Source organism: Jatropha curcas, chromosome 2, assembly GCF_041381405.1.
Source record: "Jatropha curcas cultivar XTBG-Jc1 chromosome 2, XTBG_Jcur_1.0, whole genome shotgun sequence".
Lineage (NCBI taxonomy): Eukaryota > Viridiplantae > Streptophyta > Magnoliopsida > Malpighiales > Euphorbiaceae > Jatropha > Jatropha curcas.
This window is the reverse complement of record NC_143152.1, coordinates 31,277,084-31,299,512: the sequence shown is the minus strand read 5'-3', so window position 1 is coordinate 31,299,512 and position 22,429 is coordinate 31,277,084. Positions and strand designations below refer to the sequence as shown.

General features: G+C 34.0%; 6 protein-coding genes across 8 annotated transcripts; 2 read left to right on the top strand and 4 right to left on the bottom strand.

Annotated features, from left to right (window-relative positions):
* Positions 1 to 2,217: 2,217 nt before the first annotated feature.
* LOC105647700 (photosystem II reaction center W protein, chloroplastic) lies at positions 2,218 to 3,180 on the bottom strand. Its single transcript, XM_012233883.3, has 2 exons — positions 3,002 to 3,180; positions 2,218 to 2,649 (listed from the first exon to the last, which is right to left on the bottom strand). Exons 1-2 carry the CDS (start codon positions 3,090 to 3,092, stop codon positions 2,342 to 2,344), a joined length of 399 nt encoding a protein of 132 aa, XP_012089273.1. The 5' UTR covers positions 3,093 to 3,180; the 3' UTR covers positions 2,218 to 2,341.
* A 1,152-nt stretch (positions 3,181 to 4,332) lies between these two features.
* On the top strand, positions 4,333 to 10,183 carry LOC105647701 (E3 ubiquitin protein ligase DRIP2). Of its 2 annotated transcripts, XM_012233884.3 has the most exons (7): positions 4,334 to 4,733; positions 5,456 to 5,555; positions 6,386 to 6,713; positions 6,828 to 7,330; positions 7,430 to 7,480; positions 9,119 to 9,191; positions 9,781 to 10,183. In XM_012233884.3, the coding sequence occupies exons 1-7, from the start codon at positions 4,619 to 4,621 to the stop codon at positions 9,952 to 9,954; spliced, it is 1,344 nt and encodes a 447-aa protein (XP_012089274.1). In that variant the 5' UTR covers positions 4,334 to 4,618; the 3' UTR covers positions 9,955 to 10,183. The 2 variants fall into 2 exon arrangements, with proteins under 2 accessions (XP_089573914.1, XP_012089274.1); XM_089717788.1 differs by lacking the exon at positions 9,119 to 9,191 and having other exon boundaries at positions 4,333 to 4,733; positions 9,781 to 9,923.
* Positions 10,184 to 10,818: 635 nt separating this feature from the next.
* On the top strand, positions 10,819 to 12,490 carry AIP3 (ABI3-interacting protein 3). 2 transcript variants are annotated; one of them, XM_012233887.4, is made up of 3 exons: positions 10,819 to 11,188; positions 11,267 to 11,419; positions 12,062 to 12,490. In XM_012233887.4, exons 2-3 carry the CDS (start codon positions 11,324 to 11,326, stop codon positions 12,320 to 12,322), a joined length of 357 nt encoding a protein of 118 aa, XP_012089277.1. In that variant the 5' UTR covers positions 10,819 to 11,188; positions 11,267 to 11,323; the 3' UTR covers positions 12,323 to 12,490. The 2 variants fall into 2 exon arrangements, with proteins under 2 accessions (XP_012089277.1, XP_012089276.1); XM_012233886.4 differs by having other exon boundaries at positions 10,834 to 11,188; positions 11,309 to 11,419.
* A 335-nt stretch (positions 12,491 to 12,825) lies between these two features.
* LOC105647704 (Acyl-CoA N-acyltransferases (NAT) superfamily protein) lies at positions 12,826 to 14,305 on the bottom strand. Its single transcript, XM_012233888.4, has 4 exons — positions 13,888 to 14,305; positions 13,725 to 13,777; positions 13,266 to 13,436; positions 12,826 to 13,129 (listed from the first exon to the last, which is right to left on the bottom strand). Exons 1-4 carry the CDS (start codon positions 14,263 to 14,265, stop codon positions 12,907 to 12,909), a joined length of 825 nt encoding a protein of 274 aa, XP_012089278.1. The 5' UTR covers positions 14,266 to 14,305; the 3' UTR covers positions 12,826 to 12,906.
* A 1,945-nt stretch (positions 14,306 to 16,250) lies between these two features.
* PRA1.E (prenylated RAB acceptor 1.E) lies at positions 16,251 to 17,557 on the bottom strand. Its single transcript, XM_012233889.4, has one exon. It carries the CDS (start codon positions 17,280 to 17,282, stop codon positions 16,656 to 16,658), a length of 627 nt encoding a protein of 208 aa, XP_012089279.1. The 5' UTR covers positions 17,283 to 17,557; the 3' UTR covers positions 16,251 to 16,655.
* Positions 17,558 to 18,683: 1,126 nt separating this feature from the next.
* On the bottom strand, positions 18,684 to 22,255 carry LOC105647706 (transcriptional corepressor LEUNIG). Its single transcript, XM_012233890.4, has 8 exons — positions 22,096 to 22,255; positions 21,922 to 22,001; positions 21,543 to 21,652; positions 21,277 to 21,426; positions 20,478 to 20,633; positions 20,147 to 20,263; positions 19,461 to 19,667; positions 18,684 to 19,092 (listed from the first exon to the last, which is right to left on the bottom strand). The coding sequence occupies exons 2-8, from the start codon at positions 21,935 to 21,937 to the stop codon at positions 18,949 to 18,951; spliced, it is 900 nt and encodes a 299-aa protein (XP_012089280.1). The 5' UTR covers positions 21,938 to 22,001; positions 22,096 to 22,255; the 3' UTR covers positions 18,684 to 18,948.
* Positions 22,256 to 22,429: the final 174 nt, after the last annotated feature.

Below are 22,429 nucleotides of genomic sequence, written 5' to 3'. Positions count from 1 at the left end.
TTCAGAGTGTGTGGCCAAATCATTAAAATCACCTAATATAAGCCAAGGTTTGTTGCTACGACCCCTCAAAGCTCTAAGAAGATTCCAGGCAGCACGTCTTCTGCTTCTATCAGCTACCCCATAGTATCCAGTTAGTCTCCATGAATAATCTCCTTCTTTAATCCATGCATCAATACAATGTTGCGAAAAACCTTGGACATCAAGTGTGGTTTCAGTATTCCAGAAAAGACCCAAACCGCCGCTCCTACCGTTGCAATCAACTCCAAAACAATTATCATAACCCATACTTCTACACACCTCCTCAAGTCTTTGTTTATGAACTAGAGTTTCTATTAAAAAAACCACTGTGGGCTTATGGCTCAAAGTAAAATCTTTGAGTGCTTGAACTGTTCGGGGATTGCCCAGACCCCGACAGTTCCAACTTAGGAGTCTCATTGTGAACGGCCATCCCGCGTAACGGGATTGCCTGTAGTTTTTTGTGGTCCGTTGTTTTCCACAAATTTGCTTCCTGTTGAATCCTTTATCAAAGAAACTTCAAGAGCTGGGTTTTTGCTAGCACTTCTTGGTCTTTTTTTGGGGTCATCCTGTGTCTCAAAGCAAGCGTCCTCTGCTTGGCCTAACTGGGCTTCATGGGTCATATCATAGTTTTCCAAGTCCATTCTGGAAGCTGACGCAGATGAACTACCATCATCACCATTCAAACTCGTTCCATAAAAAGAAAAGCGAAAATCTCGAGCTTTGTTGGTGCCCTTATTTTCTCTATCAGTTACCTTCTTATCCGCTGTACCTCCAAAATTTGTATTCTGCCCATACTGGCGTAACCATGGACTACCTTGCTGTTTTTGCCGTCGTCTCGCCAGAGCCCTTAAGCTCTCATCCCATCTAAAAATAATTTCTTCCTGTTTAAGATGTAGCCGCAGATCACAAAAAGCTTCAGAGTGGCCAAGCCGTCCACAGAGGAAGCAAAATGTACTCAGTTTTTCATACTTGAATTTGACATAGAACACCAAACCAGACTGGTCATTCAACCTCTTCTTTCTCTTTAATGGTTGACGTATGTCTAGTCGAACTCTCATCCTCATAAATTCATCTTCATTGGAACTGCTCGCTTCCCCATCATACTCCAAGAAAGACCCAACAAAATCTCCTAACAGTTTTGCTACCCCTTCATTCATATAACCAGTGGGTAAATCTACCACTAAAACCCAGAAATCAACATGTAATAGTGGAATATGCATAGGTATCTCTCCTTTACCTATTGGTTTCCAAATCAAAAGGTGTCTATTAAAACTCCAAGAGGATCCACACATGACCCTATCAAAATCCACTTGATTAAAGAAACGAAACAAGAAACGTTTTCCACCCAGATCTGATATATCTATGCCTCCCAATGGGTGCCAAACATCTGCCAATGTGTTCCTCATGGCTTGAAAATTAATGATATTATAAGTGAGAAACATACCCACAAAGCAAAACTCATACGGGGTAGTTTCAATCTTAAGTGGAGTGTCGATCTCAAAACTATCGGCTTCATCATCTGATATAGATAGATGGTTAAAGTTTTGTTCCATAACAAAAGCTGAGAAAAAGATAAAAGAAAAGAGAAAGATCTAGGTTTTAGTCATGAGATAAGGGAGGAGGAAGAGAAGGGAAGTACTGTCAGAGAGACAGAGAAAGGCGTGCATAAAGCAGACTTAATTTTCTGGTTTTGTAATTTTGATGAACCACCGGCCTCTGTTCTAATCGCGGGATGATGACTGGAAGCGGTTTTTAAATTAATTAAAGTTTAAAATTATTCTTTTTAATGAATAATAATAATAATAATTTATTATTATTCAGAATTAAAGTTTAAATGGTTAGATTTTAAGTTTTATAATATATTAAAGCGTGATTATACGAGTGAAAGTGAACCTGAATTTAATTTTTAAGTTCGTTGTTTCGAAATTTGAAATTCACGTAATATAATTTAATATATAAATAAGTTAATTTATTCAAAAATCATTTCAATTTGACATGAATTTATTTTAATTTATTTAGGTTCTAATTTGAGCAATATGATTAATGAGTCAGAATTAAATTTAATTATTCTAATACCAAATGGCTCATGAGTAATGTATTACTGAAAATTATATGTATACCTTTGGAAATATTTTAAATACTAATCTTGCTGAATTGATTTTATTAAGTACTGTTTTATTGCACTAATAAGATTGATGATTGATGATAATAATAGCACAATAATAATTAATTTTGCAATTGAGAAAATTAACAGAGCATTCATAGAGAGAGGCAGTTTTAATTATGCCCATCTAATTTTCAACTTATATTCTACATTTTAAAATTAAAGGGACAAAGCAGAATCATCATCTTCTTCAAGTGATGAAGTGTAGACAGTATAGAAGGACCAAATCAAACCAAACACACCAAGAAGTATCCATCCAAGAAGGTTGTTGCTTAAGCCAAATGGAAGTCCAGTCCCTTCTGTGCTCATTCTTTCATCTACCAACGCCATGGCTGGACCTGTACTTGCCACCATTGCTGCTGCTGTTGCTGCCAATGCCATCACCGACCCAACCTTGCTTTTTCCCTCTCCCTTCTCCTCCATGCTGCACCTAACCTTACACCCTCCTCTTCTCATTGCAGGCAACCCTACCCACAATGCACATAACAAATTATATTTGGGTTATGTTTAGCAACAGCTTTCTAAGTAGGGCTCAAAATATTAAATATTATTTTTTTTATAGTATTTGAATTAATTTTTAGAGATTAAAGTAATGTTTTATAAAAACTAACTCAATGTAATGTTTAAATTTTAGTTTTTTTTATGAAAAGTTACTCAAATAGCTTACAATTAAACACTATTAAATCAACTAACAGTTATCAAAAACAGCTAATTTTGTCAAACAAACCCTTAATATTTGGTCTCCAATAGATTAAAAGAGTACTTGTTTTGTTATTTTAGTTTCATGCAGTGATCTAAAAGAAAAGTGTAATGTCTTACCAAGAACATGAGTTGAGTGAACCTTGGATGCTCCCTTGAAGCTTGCAGCTGGCAAGATTGTTGCCAATTTGGTGGATGTGATGGTGGCCATTTTTGCAGATGGGTAATGGAAAATTTTGAGAAAATTGTGGGAGGAATCTGTTTCTAGGTGGTGAATGATTTAGAGATTAATTCAATTGCTCTTTAGTATATAAAACAAAGATATATTTTATTGGACCTAAAGTGTAGATGGATAATAGCCAGAAATTTTATATCCTAATCTTTTGAGGACCAATGAATGTCTTCCACGTGTCATTGCATATTATTAGACTGAGTAGATAGGTGTCGTGTCAATTAGTCAAGAGCTCAGATCAATTCATGGGCCTTTTATTCCATTTCTTTCCGGCCGAGCCTAATGGCCCAATACTTTGAATAGGCCTTAGCCCACATCTTACTTGAGTAATAATTGATGCTTGATGGTTCTTTCTTTGATATTGCTGTGCGCTGTAGCGGGTGTTAATGGTTCGGGTTGGTTGGATTTGAGATCTCATAATACAAATTAAATTTATGATGGGCGGTTAAATATGTTTAGTTTCATTCTAATTGGTTTAGATGGTTTTTGGTCAAATATGTATTCTATAAATATGTTTTACATGAATAGAAAAAAAAAAATTAATTTGCCTTAACAATAATATTAGAAATATATTTATTTAATTCTTCAATTTTATATTAAGTGTTACATTTTAATTCTTTTATAAATTGTTAATTAAACAATTCCTTGCTATCAAACTGAAATGTTAATTTATTTCTATATTTATATTGAAAAATTATAGTTTTATCCATATATAATTTATACATAATATGTATTCATATGAATAACTATAACTATAAATATTTGGATTTGTCATTTGCCTGAGTAATGTCAAATTATAATTTATTAGTCAATATAATCTAGGCAATGCAAACAAAATTTTCATTAAAAAATTGCGAATCTTGAAGTGTTAATTTCTTTTCAATTTGTAAAGAGCAAAGATTTTTTCGTTATACCATAATGGAACTATAAATTTCATTTTAACAAAATATAGGGAAAAAGCATTTAGAAAAAAGAAATAATTCCTTTTTTTCAGAAAAAAAAAAAAGAAATAATTCCTCGAAAGCAACGAGTAGAAAGTAAATGATCACCTTACATACACGGTGGACACGTAGGAAGCAAAAGACATGGGAGCGCAGGTTAAGAAAGAAAACACCCAGCGGCGCACATTACCCCAAGTCACAGCAGCTGCAGCCTGCAGGTCCTCCCTAAGTCCTACAAATGGTAAATAATCGTAATCTCCCAAACTAAAAGACTTAAACGCACGAATTCGGCGTGTTTCGCATTTACACGCTTTCAACTTTCATGTTATTTCATCGAACATTAAACATACACGCACACTCTCTAACCGCAATAATAACAAGAAAACCAACGCATCCTCTTTTCGTGTCCTAAAATCCCACAAAACCTCGCGCCTAGTTTTTAGCTCTCTTACCTTCAATCTGCAAATTCTTCACTTGTTTAGATCTTTCTTATTATTCCTCCGATTGCCCACTTTTTGTTTCTAGATTTTCTTTGCAGGTGTAATGTAGTTTAGAGCAAGAGAGATGGCGGGACAGGTGGTGAAAGTCAAGAGGGAAATAATAGAGGCATGCATGACATGTCCTCTTTGTAAGAAGCTGTTAAGGGATGCTACCACTATTTCTTTGTGTCTCCATACGTGTAAGTTTTTCTTGGTTTTTGACTTTAGTGTGTTTGATTTTCGTCTTTTCTTTAATGGTTTTGATCTGGGGATGCAGGATGCTCCAGTTGTTCTTAAATTGTGTCGTGCGATCTGGGTTGTTCCTGTTTTGCGGTGTTATGATCTGGATTTTCCGCTTTGTGCTTTCTAATTCCTCAATTTCTTTTCTTTTTGTTCGTGGTTGTTTGCAATTTCATATAAATTTGTGTTCTTAATTCAAATGGGCTTGCTCTTATTTTACAATTTATGAATTGAATTCTTGTTTATCTTATTCTTGTTGCAATATTCCAATTCTTGGTTATTTACGTATGATATTTGGCGTTTGCATGTGTAGGTTGATTTTCAGCCTTAGTTTTATGTAACTTACGCCCTTAGGTTTATTAATGATTCTGGTTCGATCTTTGTACACCTCATGGGTAATATGGCTATCGTACTCTGATGTGGAGATATACGGTCCAGTATAGCAAAAGCTATGGATGCTTAGAACTAGTTATAGTTCGTCGGTGAAGAATATACAAATGTTCTGTGTTTCTATTGGCGTTGAATGATATAGTTTAACACATTCTCAAGTTATTGGTGGCATCTTGTTTAAAACAAATTTTACCGTCCTTTTCCATGGTTCATGCAATTTACTCTTGCAATTTGCAGCATTTTCTCTTTTTGGTATCGGTTTCTGATTCATTGATTTTGAAATCCAAAACAGTCTGCAGAAAATGCATATATGAAAAGCTCTCAGATGAAGAAGTAGACTGCTGTCCTGTATGCAATATTGACCTGGGCTATCTGCCTGTGGAGAAGCTGAGGTTGGTCGTTAGTTGTTTATGTTAGCGCCAGGTTTTACACTTGCATGTTTAAAGGCACATTCTTTTATTGTTAGAAATTAGCAAGCATATCAACTTCTTCTTAAAGTACAAGGCCTTTATATGTTACAAAATTTATAGCTATCGGCTCCAGCATATAAAGCAAATGCTTTTCGGACTCCGTTTTCTTTTCTAACCTTCTCTTGTGTTCTGATCATGGTGCTTGATTAGTTCCTGTTTCCTTTGTTTGGATCCAAAAAGAGGAAAAATAATGACCAACAACACTGTAGAAAATCCTGTTTTATCTGTTGAACTACACAATATTGATTGTGCTGAGCAGTGAGCACAATTAAGCAGTGCTGTTTTTCTCAGCTTTAACTCATGAATATCCTTTTTACTCATTGCGCTTGTTCTTTGTACCATATTCCGTGGTCTTGATATTGCAGATGGTCGGGTGTCTTTCTAGCTTTTAGCCTGTAGGATACCGTGATTGCATTAGATATTGTCAATAAACTTTAATGTCATAAAACCACTTCTGCAGCACGAGATGCTAGTAATTTTTCATATCTAAATTATTAAATTCTGAAGTAGCCTCTCATTTGACTCTTGAGTTGTTTTGGTATATTGTTTTCAGCAATTTAGGTTTAACTCAGCACGCTCCATTCACATGTTATGTTGTTCACTAATTGTATTCTTGTTTGCCTTACTTAATAAGAAATCAAACAGACATGACACATGTTTTGTACTTTTCTTCTTTATGAGAAAAAAATTGTTCTCGATTTTTGTTTTAGATTTTGCTCACCATTTTGCACCCGTATATTGATTTTATGCAGGCCAGACCATAATTTGCAAGATATAAGGGCCAAAATATTTCCTTTTAAAAGAAGAAAAATTAAGGCCCATGAAGTTATGCCTTCAATTGCATTGCCAGCAAAAAGAAAGGAGAGATCATTATCATCATTAGTGGTTAGTACTCCCAAGGTACCAATGCAAACTGGCTTGACAGGGAGGAGATCTAAAGCTAGTGCAAGAAAGGCTGCTGCTTCACGATGCAGCTTTATTGTTGATGAATCCAATAAGAAAGAAGATTCTGCAGAAGATAATCCAATCAGCTCAAGCTCGCCTGAGTCTCCTAACAAAATTGTGCAAAATAAAAGGCAGGTAAAGGAGAAAGGAATTTCTTTGTGCCTGAATGACATGGAATTCAAACTTTTCTTTTCTTTTTTTTTTTAAGCCCCCACATTCCTGCTAAAAGGCAGCTTTAAATTGGTGCAGGATTCTTCTGTGGCTGATTCTTTAAATTCACAAAGGCATAAACAAGAACCAGAAGATGATCTAGAAATAACAGAAGGCAAAGCTGATTTATGGACTCCCTTAAATTGTCTTGTCGAAGCTGCTAACAGAAGCAAGTCCTCTAAGTCAAATTCACAAGGGTTATCTCTTGCCAAAACGGAACTACTTGGTGCGCCTGATTGTGAATTTCAGTCACCTGGAACAAAGTCCAGGGCTGGATCGCCCAATGGTTATTTCAGTGAAGTATATATGACTAAAACTAAAAATAAGGAGTATGGGCAGGATATGAAGGTCCATGATGAAAAAAATGGGGCAAATTCACTTCATGCATCAGTTAAGCGTAGAAGATTAACAGCATCACGGAAAAGGGCTGCTATGTCTGAAGAGCTCAGTGCCTCAGCACAAGTCATGCTAGACGCTGCATGTGCTAAGAATAACAGAAGAAATTGTCCGGTTTGGTTCTCATTAGTTGCCTCTGAAGATCAGTAAGTTCCTTCCTGGGCTTGCTGTGATTCTTAATATACTATTGGGAAGCTTGTTTAGCGATTTATTCTAGTATCTGATTTTATGGTTAATACCTTCAGGAAAGGAGATGCCTCCTTGCCGCAGATATCTTCATGTTATTTGAGGATTAAGTAAGTTTCTCTGTTCACATGACCTGTCTAAAATTTTTTTTCATTCTGCTGATATTCGGTTGATTTTTATAGTCTTGCCCAGCATTTTGGTAGTTGAACACTTCTCTCTATTGAAAAGGCAATACAAAAATGTGCTTTTTTTTTTTTCACATATTGTAAGATTGTTTTAATGTACACCTGAAGTTTGACCAAAAGTTCAAAGGAATTCAGCTAGAAGCCAAAACTATGGCTGGAAATAATTGCTATCCTTGACATATTAATACTCATTATCTTCGTATGAATTTGTAAATTTCCATCTAAAAGCCCTTGTACATTCCAACATTCGATATACTTGGCATGAAGTGACGGATCCAGCTTACAAAATTAGGGGTCACCCTCATTTTTTTTTTTTTTTTCAATTCTTCATATATATAAATATGTTTGTCCAAATTAACCTCATTTGGCCCTATTTTCTTTTCAAAATTATTTGTTGACCCTAGGAAAAAAATATTCTATATTTGCCACTTTTGACGTGCATATCAAATGCCATTTTGATTGGACATCTAGAACTGTCGATCAATACAGTACTATGATTACAGTTTTCTATTTTAATTTTTTCTGAAATACTAGTTTATTGCTAAGTTTGATTCCTGTATGCAATTAATTCTCATGGTTAATGTCAGTTGAACCATCCAATTCATTCGGAAGGTGATGTACAGATCTTCATATTTGGGGCAGTTTTTTTCTTTTTTCCTTTTTTTTTTCTCTATTTCAATTTGATCACCTTTGAGGTCACATGCGTGATTGCACTAGGTTTATGCTTGCTATTTTACGCCAAAAGTAAAGAGAATTCTGAATAAGGTTTAAGATGTCTTTAAGAGTTGGTAACCAGAAAAACTCATTGTGATTTAAACAAAATGAAGACACAAATGACATCATTCGTAACTTTTGCAGAACTTATGTTCTGGGTATTTAATTAGAATATGCTACATAGAAAATGGATGAAGTTGTCAATTGTTGGAGAACTCTTGGTTTGTATCATAATGTTTAACTCTCATTTATCATGCTCAATCATAAAATTTATGATTCAGGGCTTATTAAATAACACCTGATGTATATAGGCTACATAACTTCGCTTTTGGAGTAAAAGGGAAATGATTGGGAAGCCACAAAAAAATGAAGTGCTTGTGTAATGCTTTCAGATTAAAAATTGGGTCTTCATTTCAGAAAGATATCATAGTGCAGTCATTTATGAATTGCTAGTGCATCGACTGTATAGGCTGAGGCCCTTACACATGATAATACAATTATAAACTTCAAGAATTTTTTTTCTTTTGTCTAGAAATTAGAATGTGGAGGATCATGCTAGTTAATTGTTTCAATCAATAACATTGAGATATATAGATCTAGCATGTACAGTGATGAAGTTTATGCTCCTTTTTCTTGTGTATGTGTTTGATTTACCCGGATTTGTATTAATAAAAAATCAAACCCTTAGTCTGAGAATTGATAACCTTTGTCTTGGTGCACTTTCAGTTAACTGCTTTAATTGTACTTATATTGGTTAGTGTTCAGGTATTGAGAAACTAATATTTGACTTAAAAATTGATTTTCAAATGCTTAATTATGTTTATTGACTTCCTTCCTTTCCCATCATAGGGATGGTAAAATGCCTGTCTCATTCATTCAGAAGTATCTTGTAAAAAAACTTGATCTTACAAGCGAGGCTGAGGTGAGTTCATCTCTCTTTCCCTCTGAGAAAGATGACTGAATATTTTAACTGTTCTCTTATAACCTATTATCTATGTTGAATTTTCAGCATTTTTTTCTGAATGCAAAAGAAAACTGAATCTGAAAGCAAAAAACTTCAACATTATGAAATGAATATTTTGCAGCAAGTTGTTACTTCCTGTTGAAATTGAAACCTACTATTTTAGTTCATAATATTTCTGCAGTGCAGTACAATCAATTAGGATATACATTTCAGGAAGACTAGAGAAATGCTGTCAGTTTCCCTTTAAACTTTCCAAATACTTTTTCTTGTTTTGTTTCCCTTATAGGATCTCTACTCGTGATCTTCATTTTTAACATGTTCTTGAAGATGGAATTCCTTGAGTCTGTTGCCTTATTGTCATAATATGATGAGCTTATAAACAGTCGTAATTTAATGTTTCACGGTTGCTGACCTTCCCCAAATTACTTTTATTACTTCTGAAACTCATCTTGCTAATTGCTGGAGGCATGAGTTCTTGGATTACATAAGAACTTGTGTTCTTCCTTCCAGGAATAGGATGAAAATTGGCTGCTTTTACCTTGTACAGGTTGAAATAATGTGCCGGGGTCAGCGAGTACTTCCAACTCTGCAATTACACAACTTGGTAGACTTGTGGTTTCGGACAGCCTCAACATCAAAAAAGGTACCAGCATTGGTGGGTTCCTCAGCCAAGGACTTCATAATGGTACTATCATATTGTCGAAAGGTTCAAGCTTCTTAAATAATATAGAAATCTTGGCAGTTTCAATCATTTACATCTCTTCGGACAGCAAAATATACTGGATCTTGAGAAGCAAAAGCTGTATGCTCTGACTATTGGATCCCTCAAATACTAGGTTACAAGCATGCAATTACATGTATCGATTTATTTTATCGGATGGTCACATCATTTACGGATTATATTTTCTATGTACCATTGTTCTTTATATCAAATTACTTATTGCTCTCTACCCAAATTGCATGGAGTGGTTGCTAAAGTTCTTCAAAACTATGGAAGCTTAAGATGGTTTATGTGATGAAATAGGTTGATCTGTTGGGCACTTGCTGATGAAAATCAGACGGTAGGTAGATCCTTGGCGGGATGCATTTAGCCATTTACCATTATCTTTTGTTTCATTTGATCTCCAACTGCAAAATGATGCATAATGATCTCTTGTTCTTAAGGTTAACCTAACTTACCTTGATTTACTTCTGACCTGAAATTAATATAACATATGATTTCAAAAAGATCCTATAATTTCAGAAATAAATAATAAAGTATATATTATATTAAAATTTATTCATCAAAATGAAGCGATGTATTTAAGATTTTACTAAATGGAACATAACTGTATGGTGATGTGCAAATTAATATATGAGTATTACATGAATTAGTGCCTATAATTTTTCTGTTTAGGCTTCTTTCATATATTTTCATGTAAGATCTTCATCAATAATGAGAAGTGGCTAAGATGTCATACATTTAAATTTACAGAATACTTTCGGAAAGTTACAGGTTCCAACCATGAAAACATGTTTAAATAAAAAATAAAAAAAAAAAAAAAAAAGGTGACTAATGATAATTTGTTATACAAAAGATGAATTAAAATTTGAAATTCCTCGACCAAGGTTGGAATCTCACTAATATAAAAAATATATAATCTTCAATCCTTAAAAGAAAAAACTTTAGTAGAGCTTCGTTAAAGAAAACTTCTGCCTTCACCAGTTTAACTCGTGCTCATTTTTTTTAGTAGATAAATCTTGGTTTCTCCTTTTATAATTTTGCCCTTTGTCTGAGATTTTGTTCGTGGAAGGTAAAGCGGAAAGACGAGGCTTATATTAGTAACTTCACGTGCCAGCAAAGCGCCACCGTTTAACTCAGGTGTGGGTGGAGGTGCGAGTGTCTGGAGATTTGAGATTGAACTGAAAGTTGCAGTCTGTGTCTTTGGAAAATTTGAGAGGCAAACATGCAACAGGTAATCAAAAACCCTAATCATACCTTGTACTTGTGCTTTTGTCTTCTACTATGCTTAATCGTTTCTCTTCAAAAACAGAAGAAAAAGTTTCTTTCTTTATGAGTTGTATTGAATGTGAAGGGTGGGGGATCTGAGATGGAGGTGACTTGGGAGGATCAGCAAAACATCAATAAATTTGGGAGATTAAACAACCGATTTCACGAGCTTGAGGACGAAATTAAGATTGCAAAGGTATTTATCACTCCTTCCCTCTGCTGTGGCCTTGATTAATTAAGGTTTTGGGGATAATTTTAGCATTAGTTTTGGTGTATGGGTATTTTTTGAGTATTTGTTCACTTTTTTATTGGTGAGAATGGTCTATCTGTAAATTCCATTTTGTTGATTGACTTCAAAAAGGTTAGCTATGGTTCATCTTCATTGTGAATAGTAAGTTCGTTTTTGTTTTGGTATCAATCATTACTAAAGGGATGGACTACTCTTGGATTAGCTTGGGCATCAGAAATAACCCATGAATGTTAGCTGATTGAGCTCATCTTGAATTCTTTTTTCAAGTATGCCGATCAAAATTGAATTTTTCTTGATTGAACCACATAAATATGGTGAATTGAAATGCTGGGTAATGGTGAATTAAGTGAACAATCTTTTCTAGGCTTTACAAACATGTGAATAGGATTAGCAAGATTTAGGTATGTGGAAGTGTTTTATCTATGGTGGAAAATGGTGATTTTCACCAAGTAATATGTTAGTCTTCTTTTTCTTATTAGTTTGAATTAGTTGGGCAGATTAATCCCAAATTTAGTTACTTTTATTTGGTGAAGTTTGCCATTCCCAAGTCATTTTTTCTCTTCTAATGCAAAGGCTTCCTTTCTTCAGGAAACAAATGAGAATCTGGAGGATGCAAGCAATGAATTAATTCTCACTGATGAGGAGGTTGTTCGTTTCCAAATAGGAGAAGTGTTTGCTCATGTTCCAAAGGAAGAAGTTGAGACCAGGATAGAAGAGATGAAAGAGGTAACCAGCAAAAACTTAGAAAAACTAGAGGAAGAGAAGGATTCTCTCCTAGCTCAGATGGCTGAGTTAAAGAAGATCTTGTATGGGAAATTTGGGGATTCCATTAACCTAGAGGAAGATTGATAGGGTTAGTGCTTAGTTCTTTCGTACTGATTTGCCATGTTCTTGTTTGAGGATATCTTCCCTTCATTTTTTTTCCAGTTGATTGAGATAGTTTCTGCATATAAGCTTTTTTTTATTGTAGACAGTAAATTTTAATGGATGTTTTATCAGTGTGGTTTCTTCTTATAATGATGTTTTTCCGCCTCCTCCATACTTGTTTGATGGCTGTGGAGCTTGCTTAAGCTCATGAAACTCTGTTATGCTTACATTTGTTTGGTAGCTGCTGATAAGAAAAATACCATGTTAAAAACATTGATCAGAAGTTTTAAAAGCTTATTTTTTAGATGAATTTATATGTTTTAGCTATAAAAGCTTAGAAATAATAATACCAAATTGCTTAATGTCAAAAAAAATAATACCAAATTGCTTTGTCCTTTAGTAATTTAAAAATATTATTTCTTCAGAAAAGCAATGTTAATCTTAATGCTGAACAGTTTCTTAATCTTATATCAACACAAGGGATGTCAACTGAATCATTTTTCATTCTCTACAAAATAAGTACACTCATGCTCAGATTACAAAATGTGATCGAGAAACTACTAATGTTAATTCGACAAATTAGACTGTTTGATCATAAGAACGCGTCGTTTTCTTCCAATCCAAGTCATCCATGGAGGATCGCTGGAAACAACTCTGTAACCAGATTTTGCATACAGTCTGCGAGCACCCATGTCATCTTCATATGCTCTGAGAACGAGATACTTGAAACCCCATATATTGGAGAGCGAATCACATGCTTTTAACAACACGCTCCCTATTTTCTGCCTCCTGTTAATTATTATTACAAAACATTAGTCTATTACTAAAATTAACAGGAATGCTCTGAAAACTTAATATCCATTTATTTATAAATGAATTCTTAATTGAGTTAATCCATTTATACCAAACAGAAGAGTAATAAAACCTGAGAGTTTTGGGAACAGCTATTCCTGAAACATAAAGATACTCCTCTGCTCCGCTGAGATGTTGCAGAACATCTTCATCTCTAGATGCTGTGACATCCACAACACCCACAAGTTTATTCCCTTGAGAATTGGAAGAACCAGCTGCAGGTTCAGCTACCAAGCATGCATATCTGTTTAAACTTTAAGTTAATCATCATGTTCTCTGTTGAATCAGCCAAAGCACCAATTTGACCTATCAAAATATTAAGAAAAAGAAAAGTTTTAAATCCCTTTTTCTTTTGCAACTTGAAAGCTTAACGCATGTGAATGTGTCAAAAATGAATTTTTTTTTTTCTTTTTTGAAACAAAAAGTTCCAAATCTTTTTTCTAGGGTCCATAGAATAATTAATCACGTTTATAATATAATAAATTTATGTGCTAAAATAGCATTTTAATTATTGATAAAGATTAAGGACTACCTGTCTGGAGGTGAGTTCCTGAGTTTGTAAAGAAGCCCAGAAAGAACTTCAGCCTGTGAATTTTTTATTTTAGTAAAAGAACATCGGTATTCTAATTTTAAATCTAAAAGCCAAAATCCTAAATCAAGAAGTGAAAACAAATGAATAAACGTGAAGAAAAAACCTTGAAGAATTGAAAAAATAGATCATCAAAAATGGCAAAAGGTTTATGGAAAGCTTCAGCTTGAATTTGGGCAACTTCCTTCATCTCATGTGCATCCATAGCCAATTTCCTAACTTTCCATCCAAACTCACTAACCAAATGATCAAAACGCCCTTCCCTATCTTCTTCAAAGTTTCTTCTTCTTATGTCGTTAACCAAAACTTGTTCAGCAGCTGATGAGGTTGAAGAAGCACTGCAGCACTGCACCTTACATTCCTTGCTCCTAAAAACAAGTCGTTTCTGCCCAATAGTCCTCCAACTTCTTCCTCTACATGTATATGGAGATTTTGAGCTTATACCTTTTGAAATGTGAAAGTAGCAGGGTAACGTAAGAGCCATTAATTTACACCAGAAAGGATGAAGGAAGAAGCCACGGCTGTTTGTAAAATTGACGACTGGTTGAAACTGCTGGTTTGCTTCGAACCATACATGTTACAAGCCACGTGGGAATATTTGAGCCTAACACGTAGTGTTTTGACTATTTTGTTACGAGGGTGAGATAGTGCTTAATTAGAGAATACATCAAGACCAATTAAGCTGATTTAATTGATTTTCTTATGTATAATTGTGTAATCCAAACTAATTAAGAAAAAAAGGGTAGACCCCGTAATTATTATCAATAATCATTTTTACATTGTTGGACCTGCAATAAAATAGAACTATTTGAATTTAGAATTAAATTTGCCTAAACCGAGTTTGCAGACCTACTGAAAATATAAAATTTTAAATATTATTTTCATTTTATCCTTTTTTTTTTCTCTGATATATGATAGGAATACTCTTATTTTAATATTTATTTTTCGTTAGTTCATGGAACCTATTGGACCTGGTATAGTCAATCCAGTGGATTTAAGTGTTGTAAGTTTGCCTTTTGCATGAATGATAATGATATAATTCTTGAAAACATCATTAAGAGGTTTTTTAATGGATAAGCCAAATAAGAATAATCCACTCTTAAACTCATCACCTCCATATAGGACCAACATTGGAATTTATAAGTGCATGAACTGATTCGAAAATACCTTAAACTCAGATAAAAAAATTGAAAAAAATTATAAGATTTTTCTTTGGATTGGAGGAAAATGGGAGCTGGGGGCCCCCAAACCAGCAAATATGCACATTTAGCTGGAGAATGCTAGTTTAGACCATTTCAGACGACTGAAGACAACTCATAGCCAGGCTGTCGAGAACTTGCCAAGAATGCCAGTTTAATCTTTGACATCATCTCAATGAAGATAAGGATTTTGTAAACATCACATTTTAAATGTTGAAGAACAGTCCAAATGCTGATAGTTTTTGTTATGACAAGCGGATACACCAATCCACTTTGGAGAGGGAGGATTTACAGACAAGTTCATAAATCATACGAATTCAAAATTTGAACATTTTGGAGGGAATATATAAAATGTGATTAAAGTCAAGATTATTGTCAACAATATATCATTTGCCACCTTACAAATCTGCACAATCAGAGTATTCACAAACTTCAGAGATAATTTAACCTAAGGGCCTGATTTATTTGCAGGATCAATTCCTCAACAAGGTTTAATACCTAATAATACCAAATCTGCAGCTTGGTTTGCAACTTCATCCTACAAGATTACAAGCAAAAGGCACAAAACCACATGTTTACATTTCCTCCATAGCTAAACAAAAATCTTCCTAAAAAAAAAAAAAAAAAAATCAACTTTTAAGTTTCAACAGTTACAAGGAACTAAAGCAGCCTAGAACTTCAAGCCAATAAGAGTTAGCACAAGTTCTTGCCACCATCCATCAGGTCGCATAATCAGAGTAGGAAAAATTTAGTACTGACTTTAACACATGGAAACCTCCTCATTTATCTTAAGGAAATTAGTAATAGCGTCAATTGATGTATATAAAATTTTAACTCATAAATCCAGAGTCAGTGAATTCATAGGAAATTGAAGAGATTCTTCTAATTGGCTGCCTAATGACCAATATTCCCTTTCATAAATGCCAAAAAGTTCACTTTTTACAATTCAAGAACATGAGAAGAGCAAAAGATCATAATGAATTATAGAACTCGGAGGAGTCCAATTGTTGTGCTAAATATGCAGTCATGATTCACTGAATTCACCATCAATCATCATATTGCATTAAACTTGACGAAGACTTGCGATGTAAACATAGGTTGTGAAATATTTGATTGGGTAACGAACGACCAATAAAACAACTACATATCAAAACTATTTTCATGCAAAATGTAACCATCTATTTGAGCAAGAGTTTATGTTATATGTTAGACACACCTCCATGTACTGGCCACAAAATATGGATTGATAGTTTGAATGATCCAGATAGTATTAAAATAAGAAAAAACTATAACTTTCCATTAATGGTTGACTGAAATTCACAAATTAGTAATAGCATCAAATGACTAAAACAAAGTTAATTCCCAAGGTAAGAATTTTGAAAAAAGATAACAAAGACATAACCTCCTTTGAAGATGCTACCAACCAACATATCCCCGATCCCAATTCAATCTTAAAAATTGCATTCTTGTCAATTTGCAGCATTGCAATACCAATCCATCTCCATCTCCATTAAGACCATTTCAGTCACCCACAAAACACAAACCGATAATAAGAAGTTATCAACAACCCACCTAAAACCACCAATTTTTTCCAATAACACCAAACCAAAATGAAACAGCCATACTAATTTCAAAACAAACTGCAAATCGCCACAAGCAAAATCTAAAATAAAACTCAAATCCGGGTATATGTTGTGGGCCTCAGAGGCTGACTTCCAACAACAGATAGCAACCCACCTTCTGCAACACTCTCTTCATCAAGAAACAAATCCTCAGTATTCCTAAAAGCACCATGAATGCCAACAACTACAACTCCAATAGTCAAAGCAACCAAGACATTCAATCCCACATGAGTAAACACCAATGCTACGATAGTAACCAATCCAAGCGCAAGCAACACCACTCTATCATCAAAAGTTCTGTTAAACAACACAATCGGACCCTCTCGAGAGAAGTAAAGGAAAAACCAGCCTATGAAAATTATAATAAAAACGATCATAGAGACAGGGTGCCAAAGAAGGCTTAAGAACAGAATGAATAAGAATACCATGGCGTAATTTACCCGAAAGTAGTTAAGATTGTACTTGATCCGAGAAATTGCTTCTCCATAACTATAAGGGCGAGACAAAGAAGAAAGATTGAGAAGTTCCCTCCACGGGCGGCGAGTGGCCATAATTGTTTGGGTTGCAGTAGTGGCGCGTGAAATGAACGTGAGGGAAGTAGCAGTTGTAGTTGGGGGTTGAGTGGTCGTAGTAGTGGTGGAAGGGATGGTGCCATAACCGGCAGATGATTTTAGCGACATAGTAGGAACTTTGTGAGTAGCAAGATTAGATCTAGAGTTTCAAAGAAAGCAATAGAAAAAACGTAAGCTTTGAATTTAGAATTTACAGGGAAAAAGGAGAAACTTTTAAAGAGAAATTTCTTTATAGACAGAGAAACCCTAATAATTTCAAGATTCAACCTTTCGTGTTTCTCTCTGTTAAAGGACAAAAGGAGAGAACTTGTTGAACAGTTAACGTTGAGGACTCTTCTGATTCTCATTCATCCTCTTTCTGGTTTTAGAAACATAAAAAAATCAATGAAAAGTTGTTAGCTGTTACTTGAGATATTTTATCTTTTTTGGAATAACTATAATTTTAAAATGGATTTTATTTTTATTAACTGAAGGATAATTTCTTAATTAAATTATTCCTCTATCTAACAATTCAAATATAATTTGGATGCCCTTAATATTTAATATAGTAACGAAAATAACCTATATTTAAATACATTTTCAAAAAGTATACTTTCTGAAAAATAATAAATTATTATCAAGCTACAAAATAATAATATCTATAATATAAAATTAAAAATGATACGATAAATTGAAATTTTTATAATATTTAATTAGAAACATAGATTGAATTGATAATACAAATCAAATAAATTCATTTTATAAACTTGTGAAATTGTACTCTCTTAAAGAAATGAGGCTGATATTTAGTATTCTTAATCCAATACTAAGGAAAGATCATTGTTTGGAAGGGTGAAGAAAGATTTAATAAGGTAAAGAAATGAATTTTTTAATGTTTGTAAAGAAGGTAAAATGAGGAATATTTAACAAATTTATGTGGTTTGATTCAAAAATATTATTTCCATGAAAAATCGTTATTTAAAATAATAATTCTTTTTTATATATATTTAATAGTACTAAAGATATTTAAAATATTTATTAAGAAAGATGTGAGTAAAAAAATAAAAAAAAAATATGAATTGGACAAAATTGCAATTTTTAAAACACTAATACAGAGTATAGAAAATTAGAAGTCTTCAAACCCTTCAAACAAACAATCTCTCTCTATTAAAACAACTCTCCTCCCAAATAATTAAAAAACTCAACTTTGTTAGATACACATGCGACCCGATAATAAATTTAGATTTAACTTAAACTTGCAGTCAGAATCAATTTTATTTGCATTTTTCCCCAAATCAAAGGCAGACACATTACAAATTCAACTTTCTTTAATGCATTATATTAACCCATCGGCGTATGTCACACTTCAGTCTAAACCCTTGCAATTTTTAATTTTTTAAACAAGGCTAGAGATTAAAGTAGAAGAAATTTACAGATTTCAAAATATATCAAATATATTGGAATTCCTAAAAGAGATAGGATTGATCCTCATAAAAAAAAAAAAGAGTTAGGATTTGCAAAATGAGCTAATGAAAAAATCTCCCTGAGCAAAAAATAATAAATAAAGGTGCAAATATGAACAAGAACTGACTGTACAGGAAATTTATGGATTCATAACCTTACAGAACGTCCAGTGTTCAAGAAAAGTGAACATGAACTCCAAGTTAGCAGCAATTTCTTGTGCTGGACAAGCTCAGTTTCTGGGGTTATGAGGACCTACAGTTGATTCAGACACAGAAATTGGGAAACTAAGCAACTAAAATAGGAGCATTTGTATATGACTGAATTAGCGGAGTCAAGTCCACAGCTTCACAAATTTATCATGACTAGCTGAAGCAACCAACCGATTCACTGTTGATACAGCCAATGAAGCAATCAGTCCTTCATGAGCTGGCAGTGTCACTGTCTTGTTCTCAATCATGTTCCAAATCTTCAAAGTCTGAAGTACGTGGCCACAATTGTATCTCAGAAACACAATTCACAGGCAACATAATCAACAAACAGTGCTGCTAACAATTTTTCCAGGACATTACCAAAGGAAGAGCAAGACAACCACTTTCATGGTTTAAAAATTCATATTGATATGAAATTTTATATTTATATATTTTCCTCAACTTCTTATGTATGACAATCATATGTTTGATCCTCTTGCATTATGAAGAAGCATTGTAAAATGTTACGAAAAGCAAATGCAGGTTTAAGGGTTAAAACTTGTGCACCACATAGCTATCAAAAAATTGCTAATTTTAGCTTGGAAAAGGATTATTATAGAAAACAACAGATATAGTACAATGACATGTGACTTGCCTGGTAACAGCCAATAATTAGCAATGAAGGGTTTGTGGGATGAAAAACACAGGAATGGAATCTATTGCTGTCGGAGCTTAACTCATGAATGCATTCTCCTTCATTCCCTGATCCAATTGTCCATATTCTGACAGTGTCCTCACTGACAGATGCTATATACTCGCCAGAAGGATCCCAGCACACAAAATGAATTGGTTTAACATGTCCCTGTAGTTAATGATCCATTATCAAAAGGAACGTAATATTAGCTGTGCTGCAGTAAGCAAAGGCTGCTTATATTTGCTTTCAGCTTATGTAAATGGAATATACATGCACACGAACACGTTCATCAGCTCATCGAAGTTCTAAAACTGAATAATCGCTAAGTGAGACTTCTACTTTTTATATCTTTTATTTAATTTATTGTTCCAATTGACATACCAGCATGAATCAGCAGGTAAAAGTAAAAGTACATTGATATGTCACTGCAAAATCACCAATCACAACTGAAAGGACATTTTCTTTACTAAAAAGACAGACACATATATTCTAATAACAGTCTTAACTATGGTGGCTTCAGAATCATCGTGTGATGAGGGCTTAAGAAGGAGAGTGTTCATATCACTGCTACCTAGGAATACAAAACGCGGCATCACCTCTTAGATTTGGTAATATAGACAGAAAGAAATTTTAATGTTTAAACTAACCTCTAATGAATGAAGACAAGCTTGTGTCTCCACATCTATTACTGCCACGAAATTCTCCTCAGCTGCAGCAAGATACCTCCCAAGACGGGGTTGAAACCTTATCAGGGCCGTACCACCCTAATCCATTCAAAAAGAAGTAAAGAAAAAAAACATCATCATTTGCCAGTTAAGACATAAAACCGCGAACGCCACCCCTTTACCTGCCCTGCCCAAATCAGAAAGGAAAAAAAAAAAAAAAAAAAAAGAGAGAGAGAGAGAAATGAATAAAATAAAGGCCATTCCTTCCAATTTTTATCTGATATTAAAAATCAAACAATTCACAATATTCTACCTTGAATGCCTCAGAACATATCCCGGTAGTAATATTCCAGTATCGTATCTGACCATCCCCATCACAAGAGCAAATAAGTTCATTTCTATTAGGGTGGAAATCCACTGACATAACACAAGCAGAATGTCCCCTAAAAGTATGTAATGACTCACGAGCCTGCAAAACCGTTACAAAGCTATGACAGCATGAATTTGTTAAGTAATATCGAAAGGATACAAAAAGTCAAATTCTCAATATAGAATTATCTTATGACCAGTTTACAGAGGGAAGAAAATTATAAGCATGCTAGACACAAAGAAAGTTGGTCATTGACAATACTTCATTGTGTGCTACTTAAAGATTTACTGCACATGTGCTTAGTCACCTCATAGCCACAACTACTGTTCAAGTCAAATGCCCAAAATTTCTAAACTTCCAATAGAATTTAGGTTCAGATCCTCGTGATGGCAGGTAAAGCAAGAAGCCCCTTTTTATGACTAATTTTACCTTAAAAAAATTCATGTGGTCTGCCAAGAAACTTTTAAAGTTATTTGAAGGTTAATAATAGCTCTGCGAATGGCATATGGTCACTGCTCACTTTTTATTTAATCAAACTTCAATCGTTGCAATCATTCATTGATTTTAAAATGAGACAAGCAGGCAATCATCATTCATTCCAAAGTCACATTAACATGCAAAGAAAATAATAAAATTGCATAACATGTGAATAAAACATCATTAAAGCAACAACCAGAATATCCATAAATATCATTTCTTAAGAAGGAAAAAAGTAAATCATGTGGAAAATGAGTCAACTAACACTGCCAATATCCCAAACCCTGACAGTTTTGTCAAATGAAGATGTTGCAAGATACGGCATGCTTGGACTGAAACGAACATCTGTAACCAGAGATGAATGTCCTTGACAGATTGATTTTGGCTTCAACCCGTCTGCATACCACAGCACAGCCTGTATCATAGACCAATAAAGAGGCAAATTATTCAAGTCTTCAACAGTAAATTCAGTTATCCAAGTAGTTAAATGTTCTAGAAATTGATCTCCCGCAAATTAAAGTCAGAAATTACCTTCTTATCATGTCCAGCAGTAACAAGCCATTTTCCATCAGGTGAAAAGTGGCAAGAAATTACTTTCATAGCGCTAGCTTTAACTGAACTTACTTCAATAAATGCAAACCCTACAATCAAATACGAATTCCGCCATCAGGATGTGAATCATGGCAGACAAAAGAGGACCCATGTTTGAAATTGCATTTACGTGTAAGCTATTCTTGGTTGACCCAAAGAAATAGAAAGCAAGGAAGAGAAAGCAAGAAAAAACAGATAAATCATAACCCCTTAATATTTGTAAATATGAGCAAATACTTGGCTTACTAACAAGTAAAACAATTCCATGAAAGTCAAACACTCGATATAGAAACCAAAGTCGAAAAAAAAAACTACATACCACTATTAAAATCCATAGGAGAAGTAACAATATCTTCAGTTCTTGATGGCTCCAGATATACGTTTCCTTTTCTTCTCAATCTGATTAAACCATGCAAAAAAACAAATGTAAGAAACGAAAATTATTGAGACGCTATATGATCATTTTAAGATATAATATAAGATCATCATTTGCCTTGACTAATTCCAATCAAACCCAGAAGTGAATTTTCAAAAAAGGTCAGTTCTTTCAGCAAGTGGAGAATTTTGAAGATGGGTTGATGAATTTCATTCTGACATACTGTGTCTGTGCTCCGGCAACACGAAGTAGCATACATATATGGAAGTCTTATCCTATGTACATATATAGCTTGTAAACGTTATAATCAATGGACGGTGACTAATGACGAAACACTAATTAGGATTTAGAAGTATTGGACTTTGACTAGGATAATACTGATTATTAATGCATAATAAGGTTATGTGGGCGCAATAAAAATCTTTTACATGGCCTTCATTTTAGCCGCTAG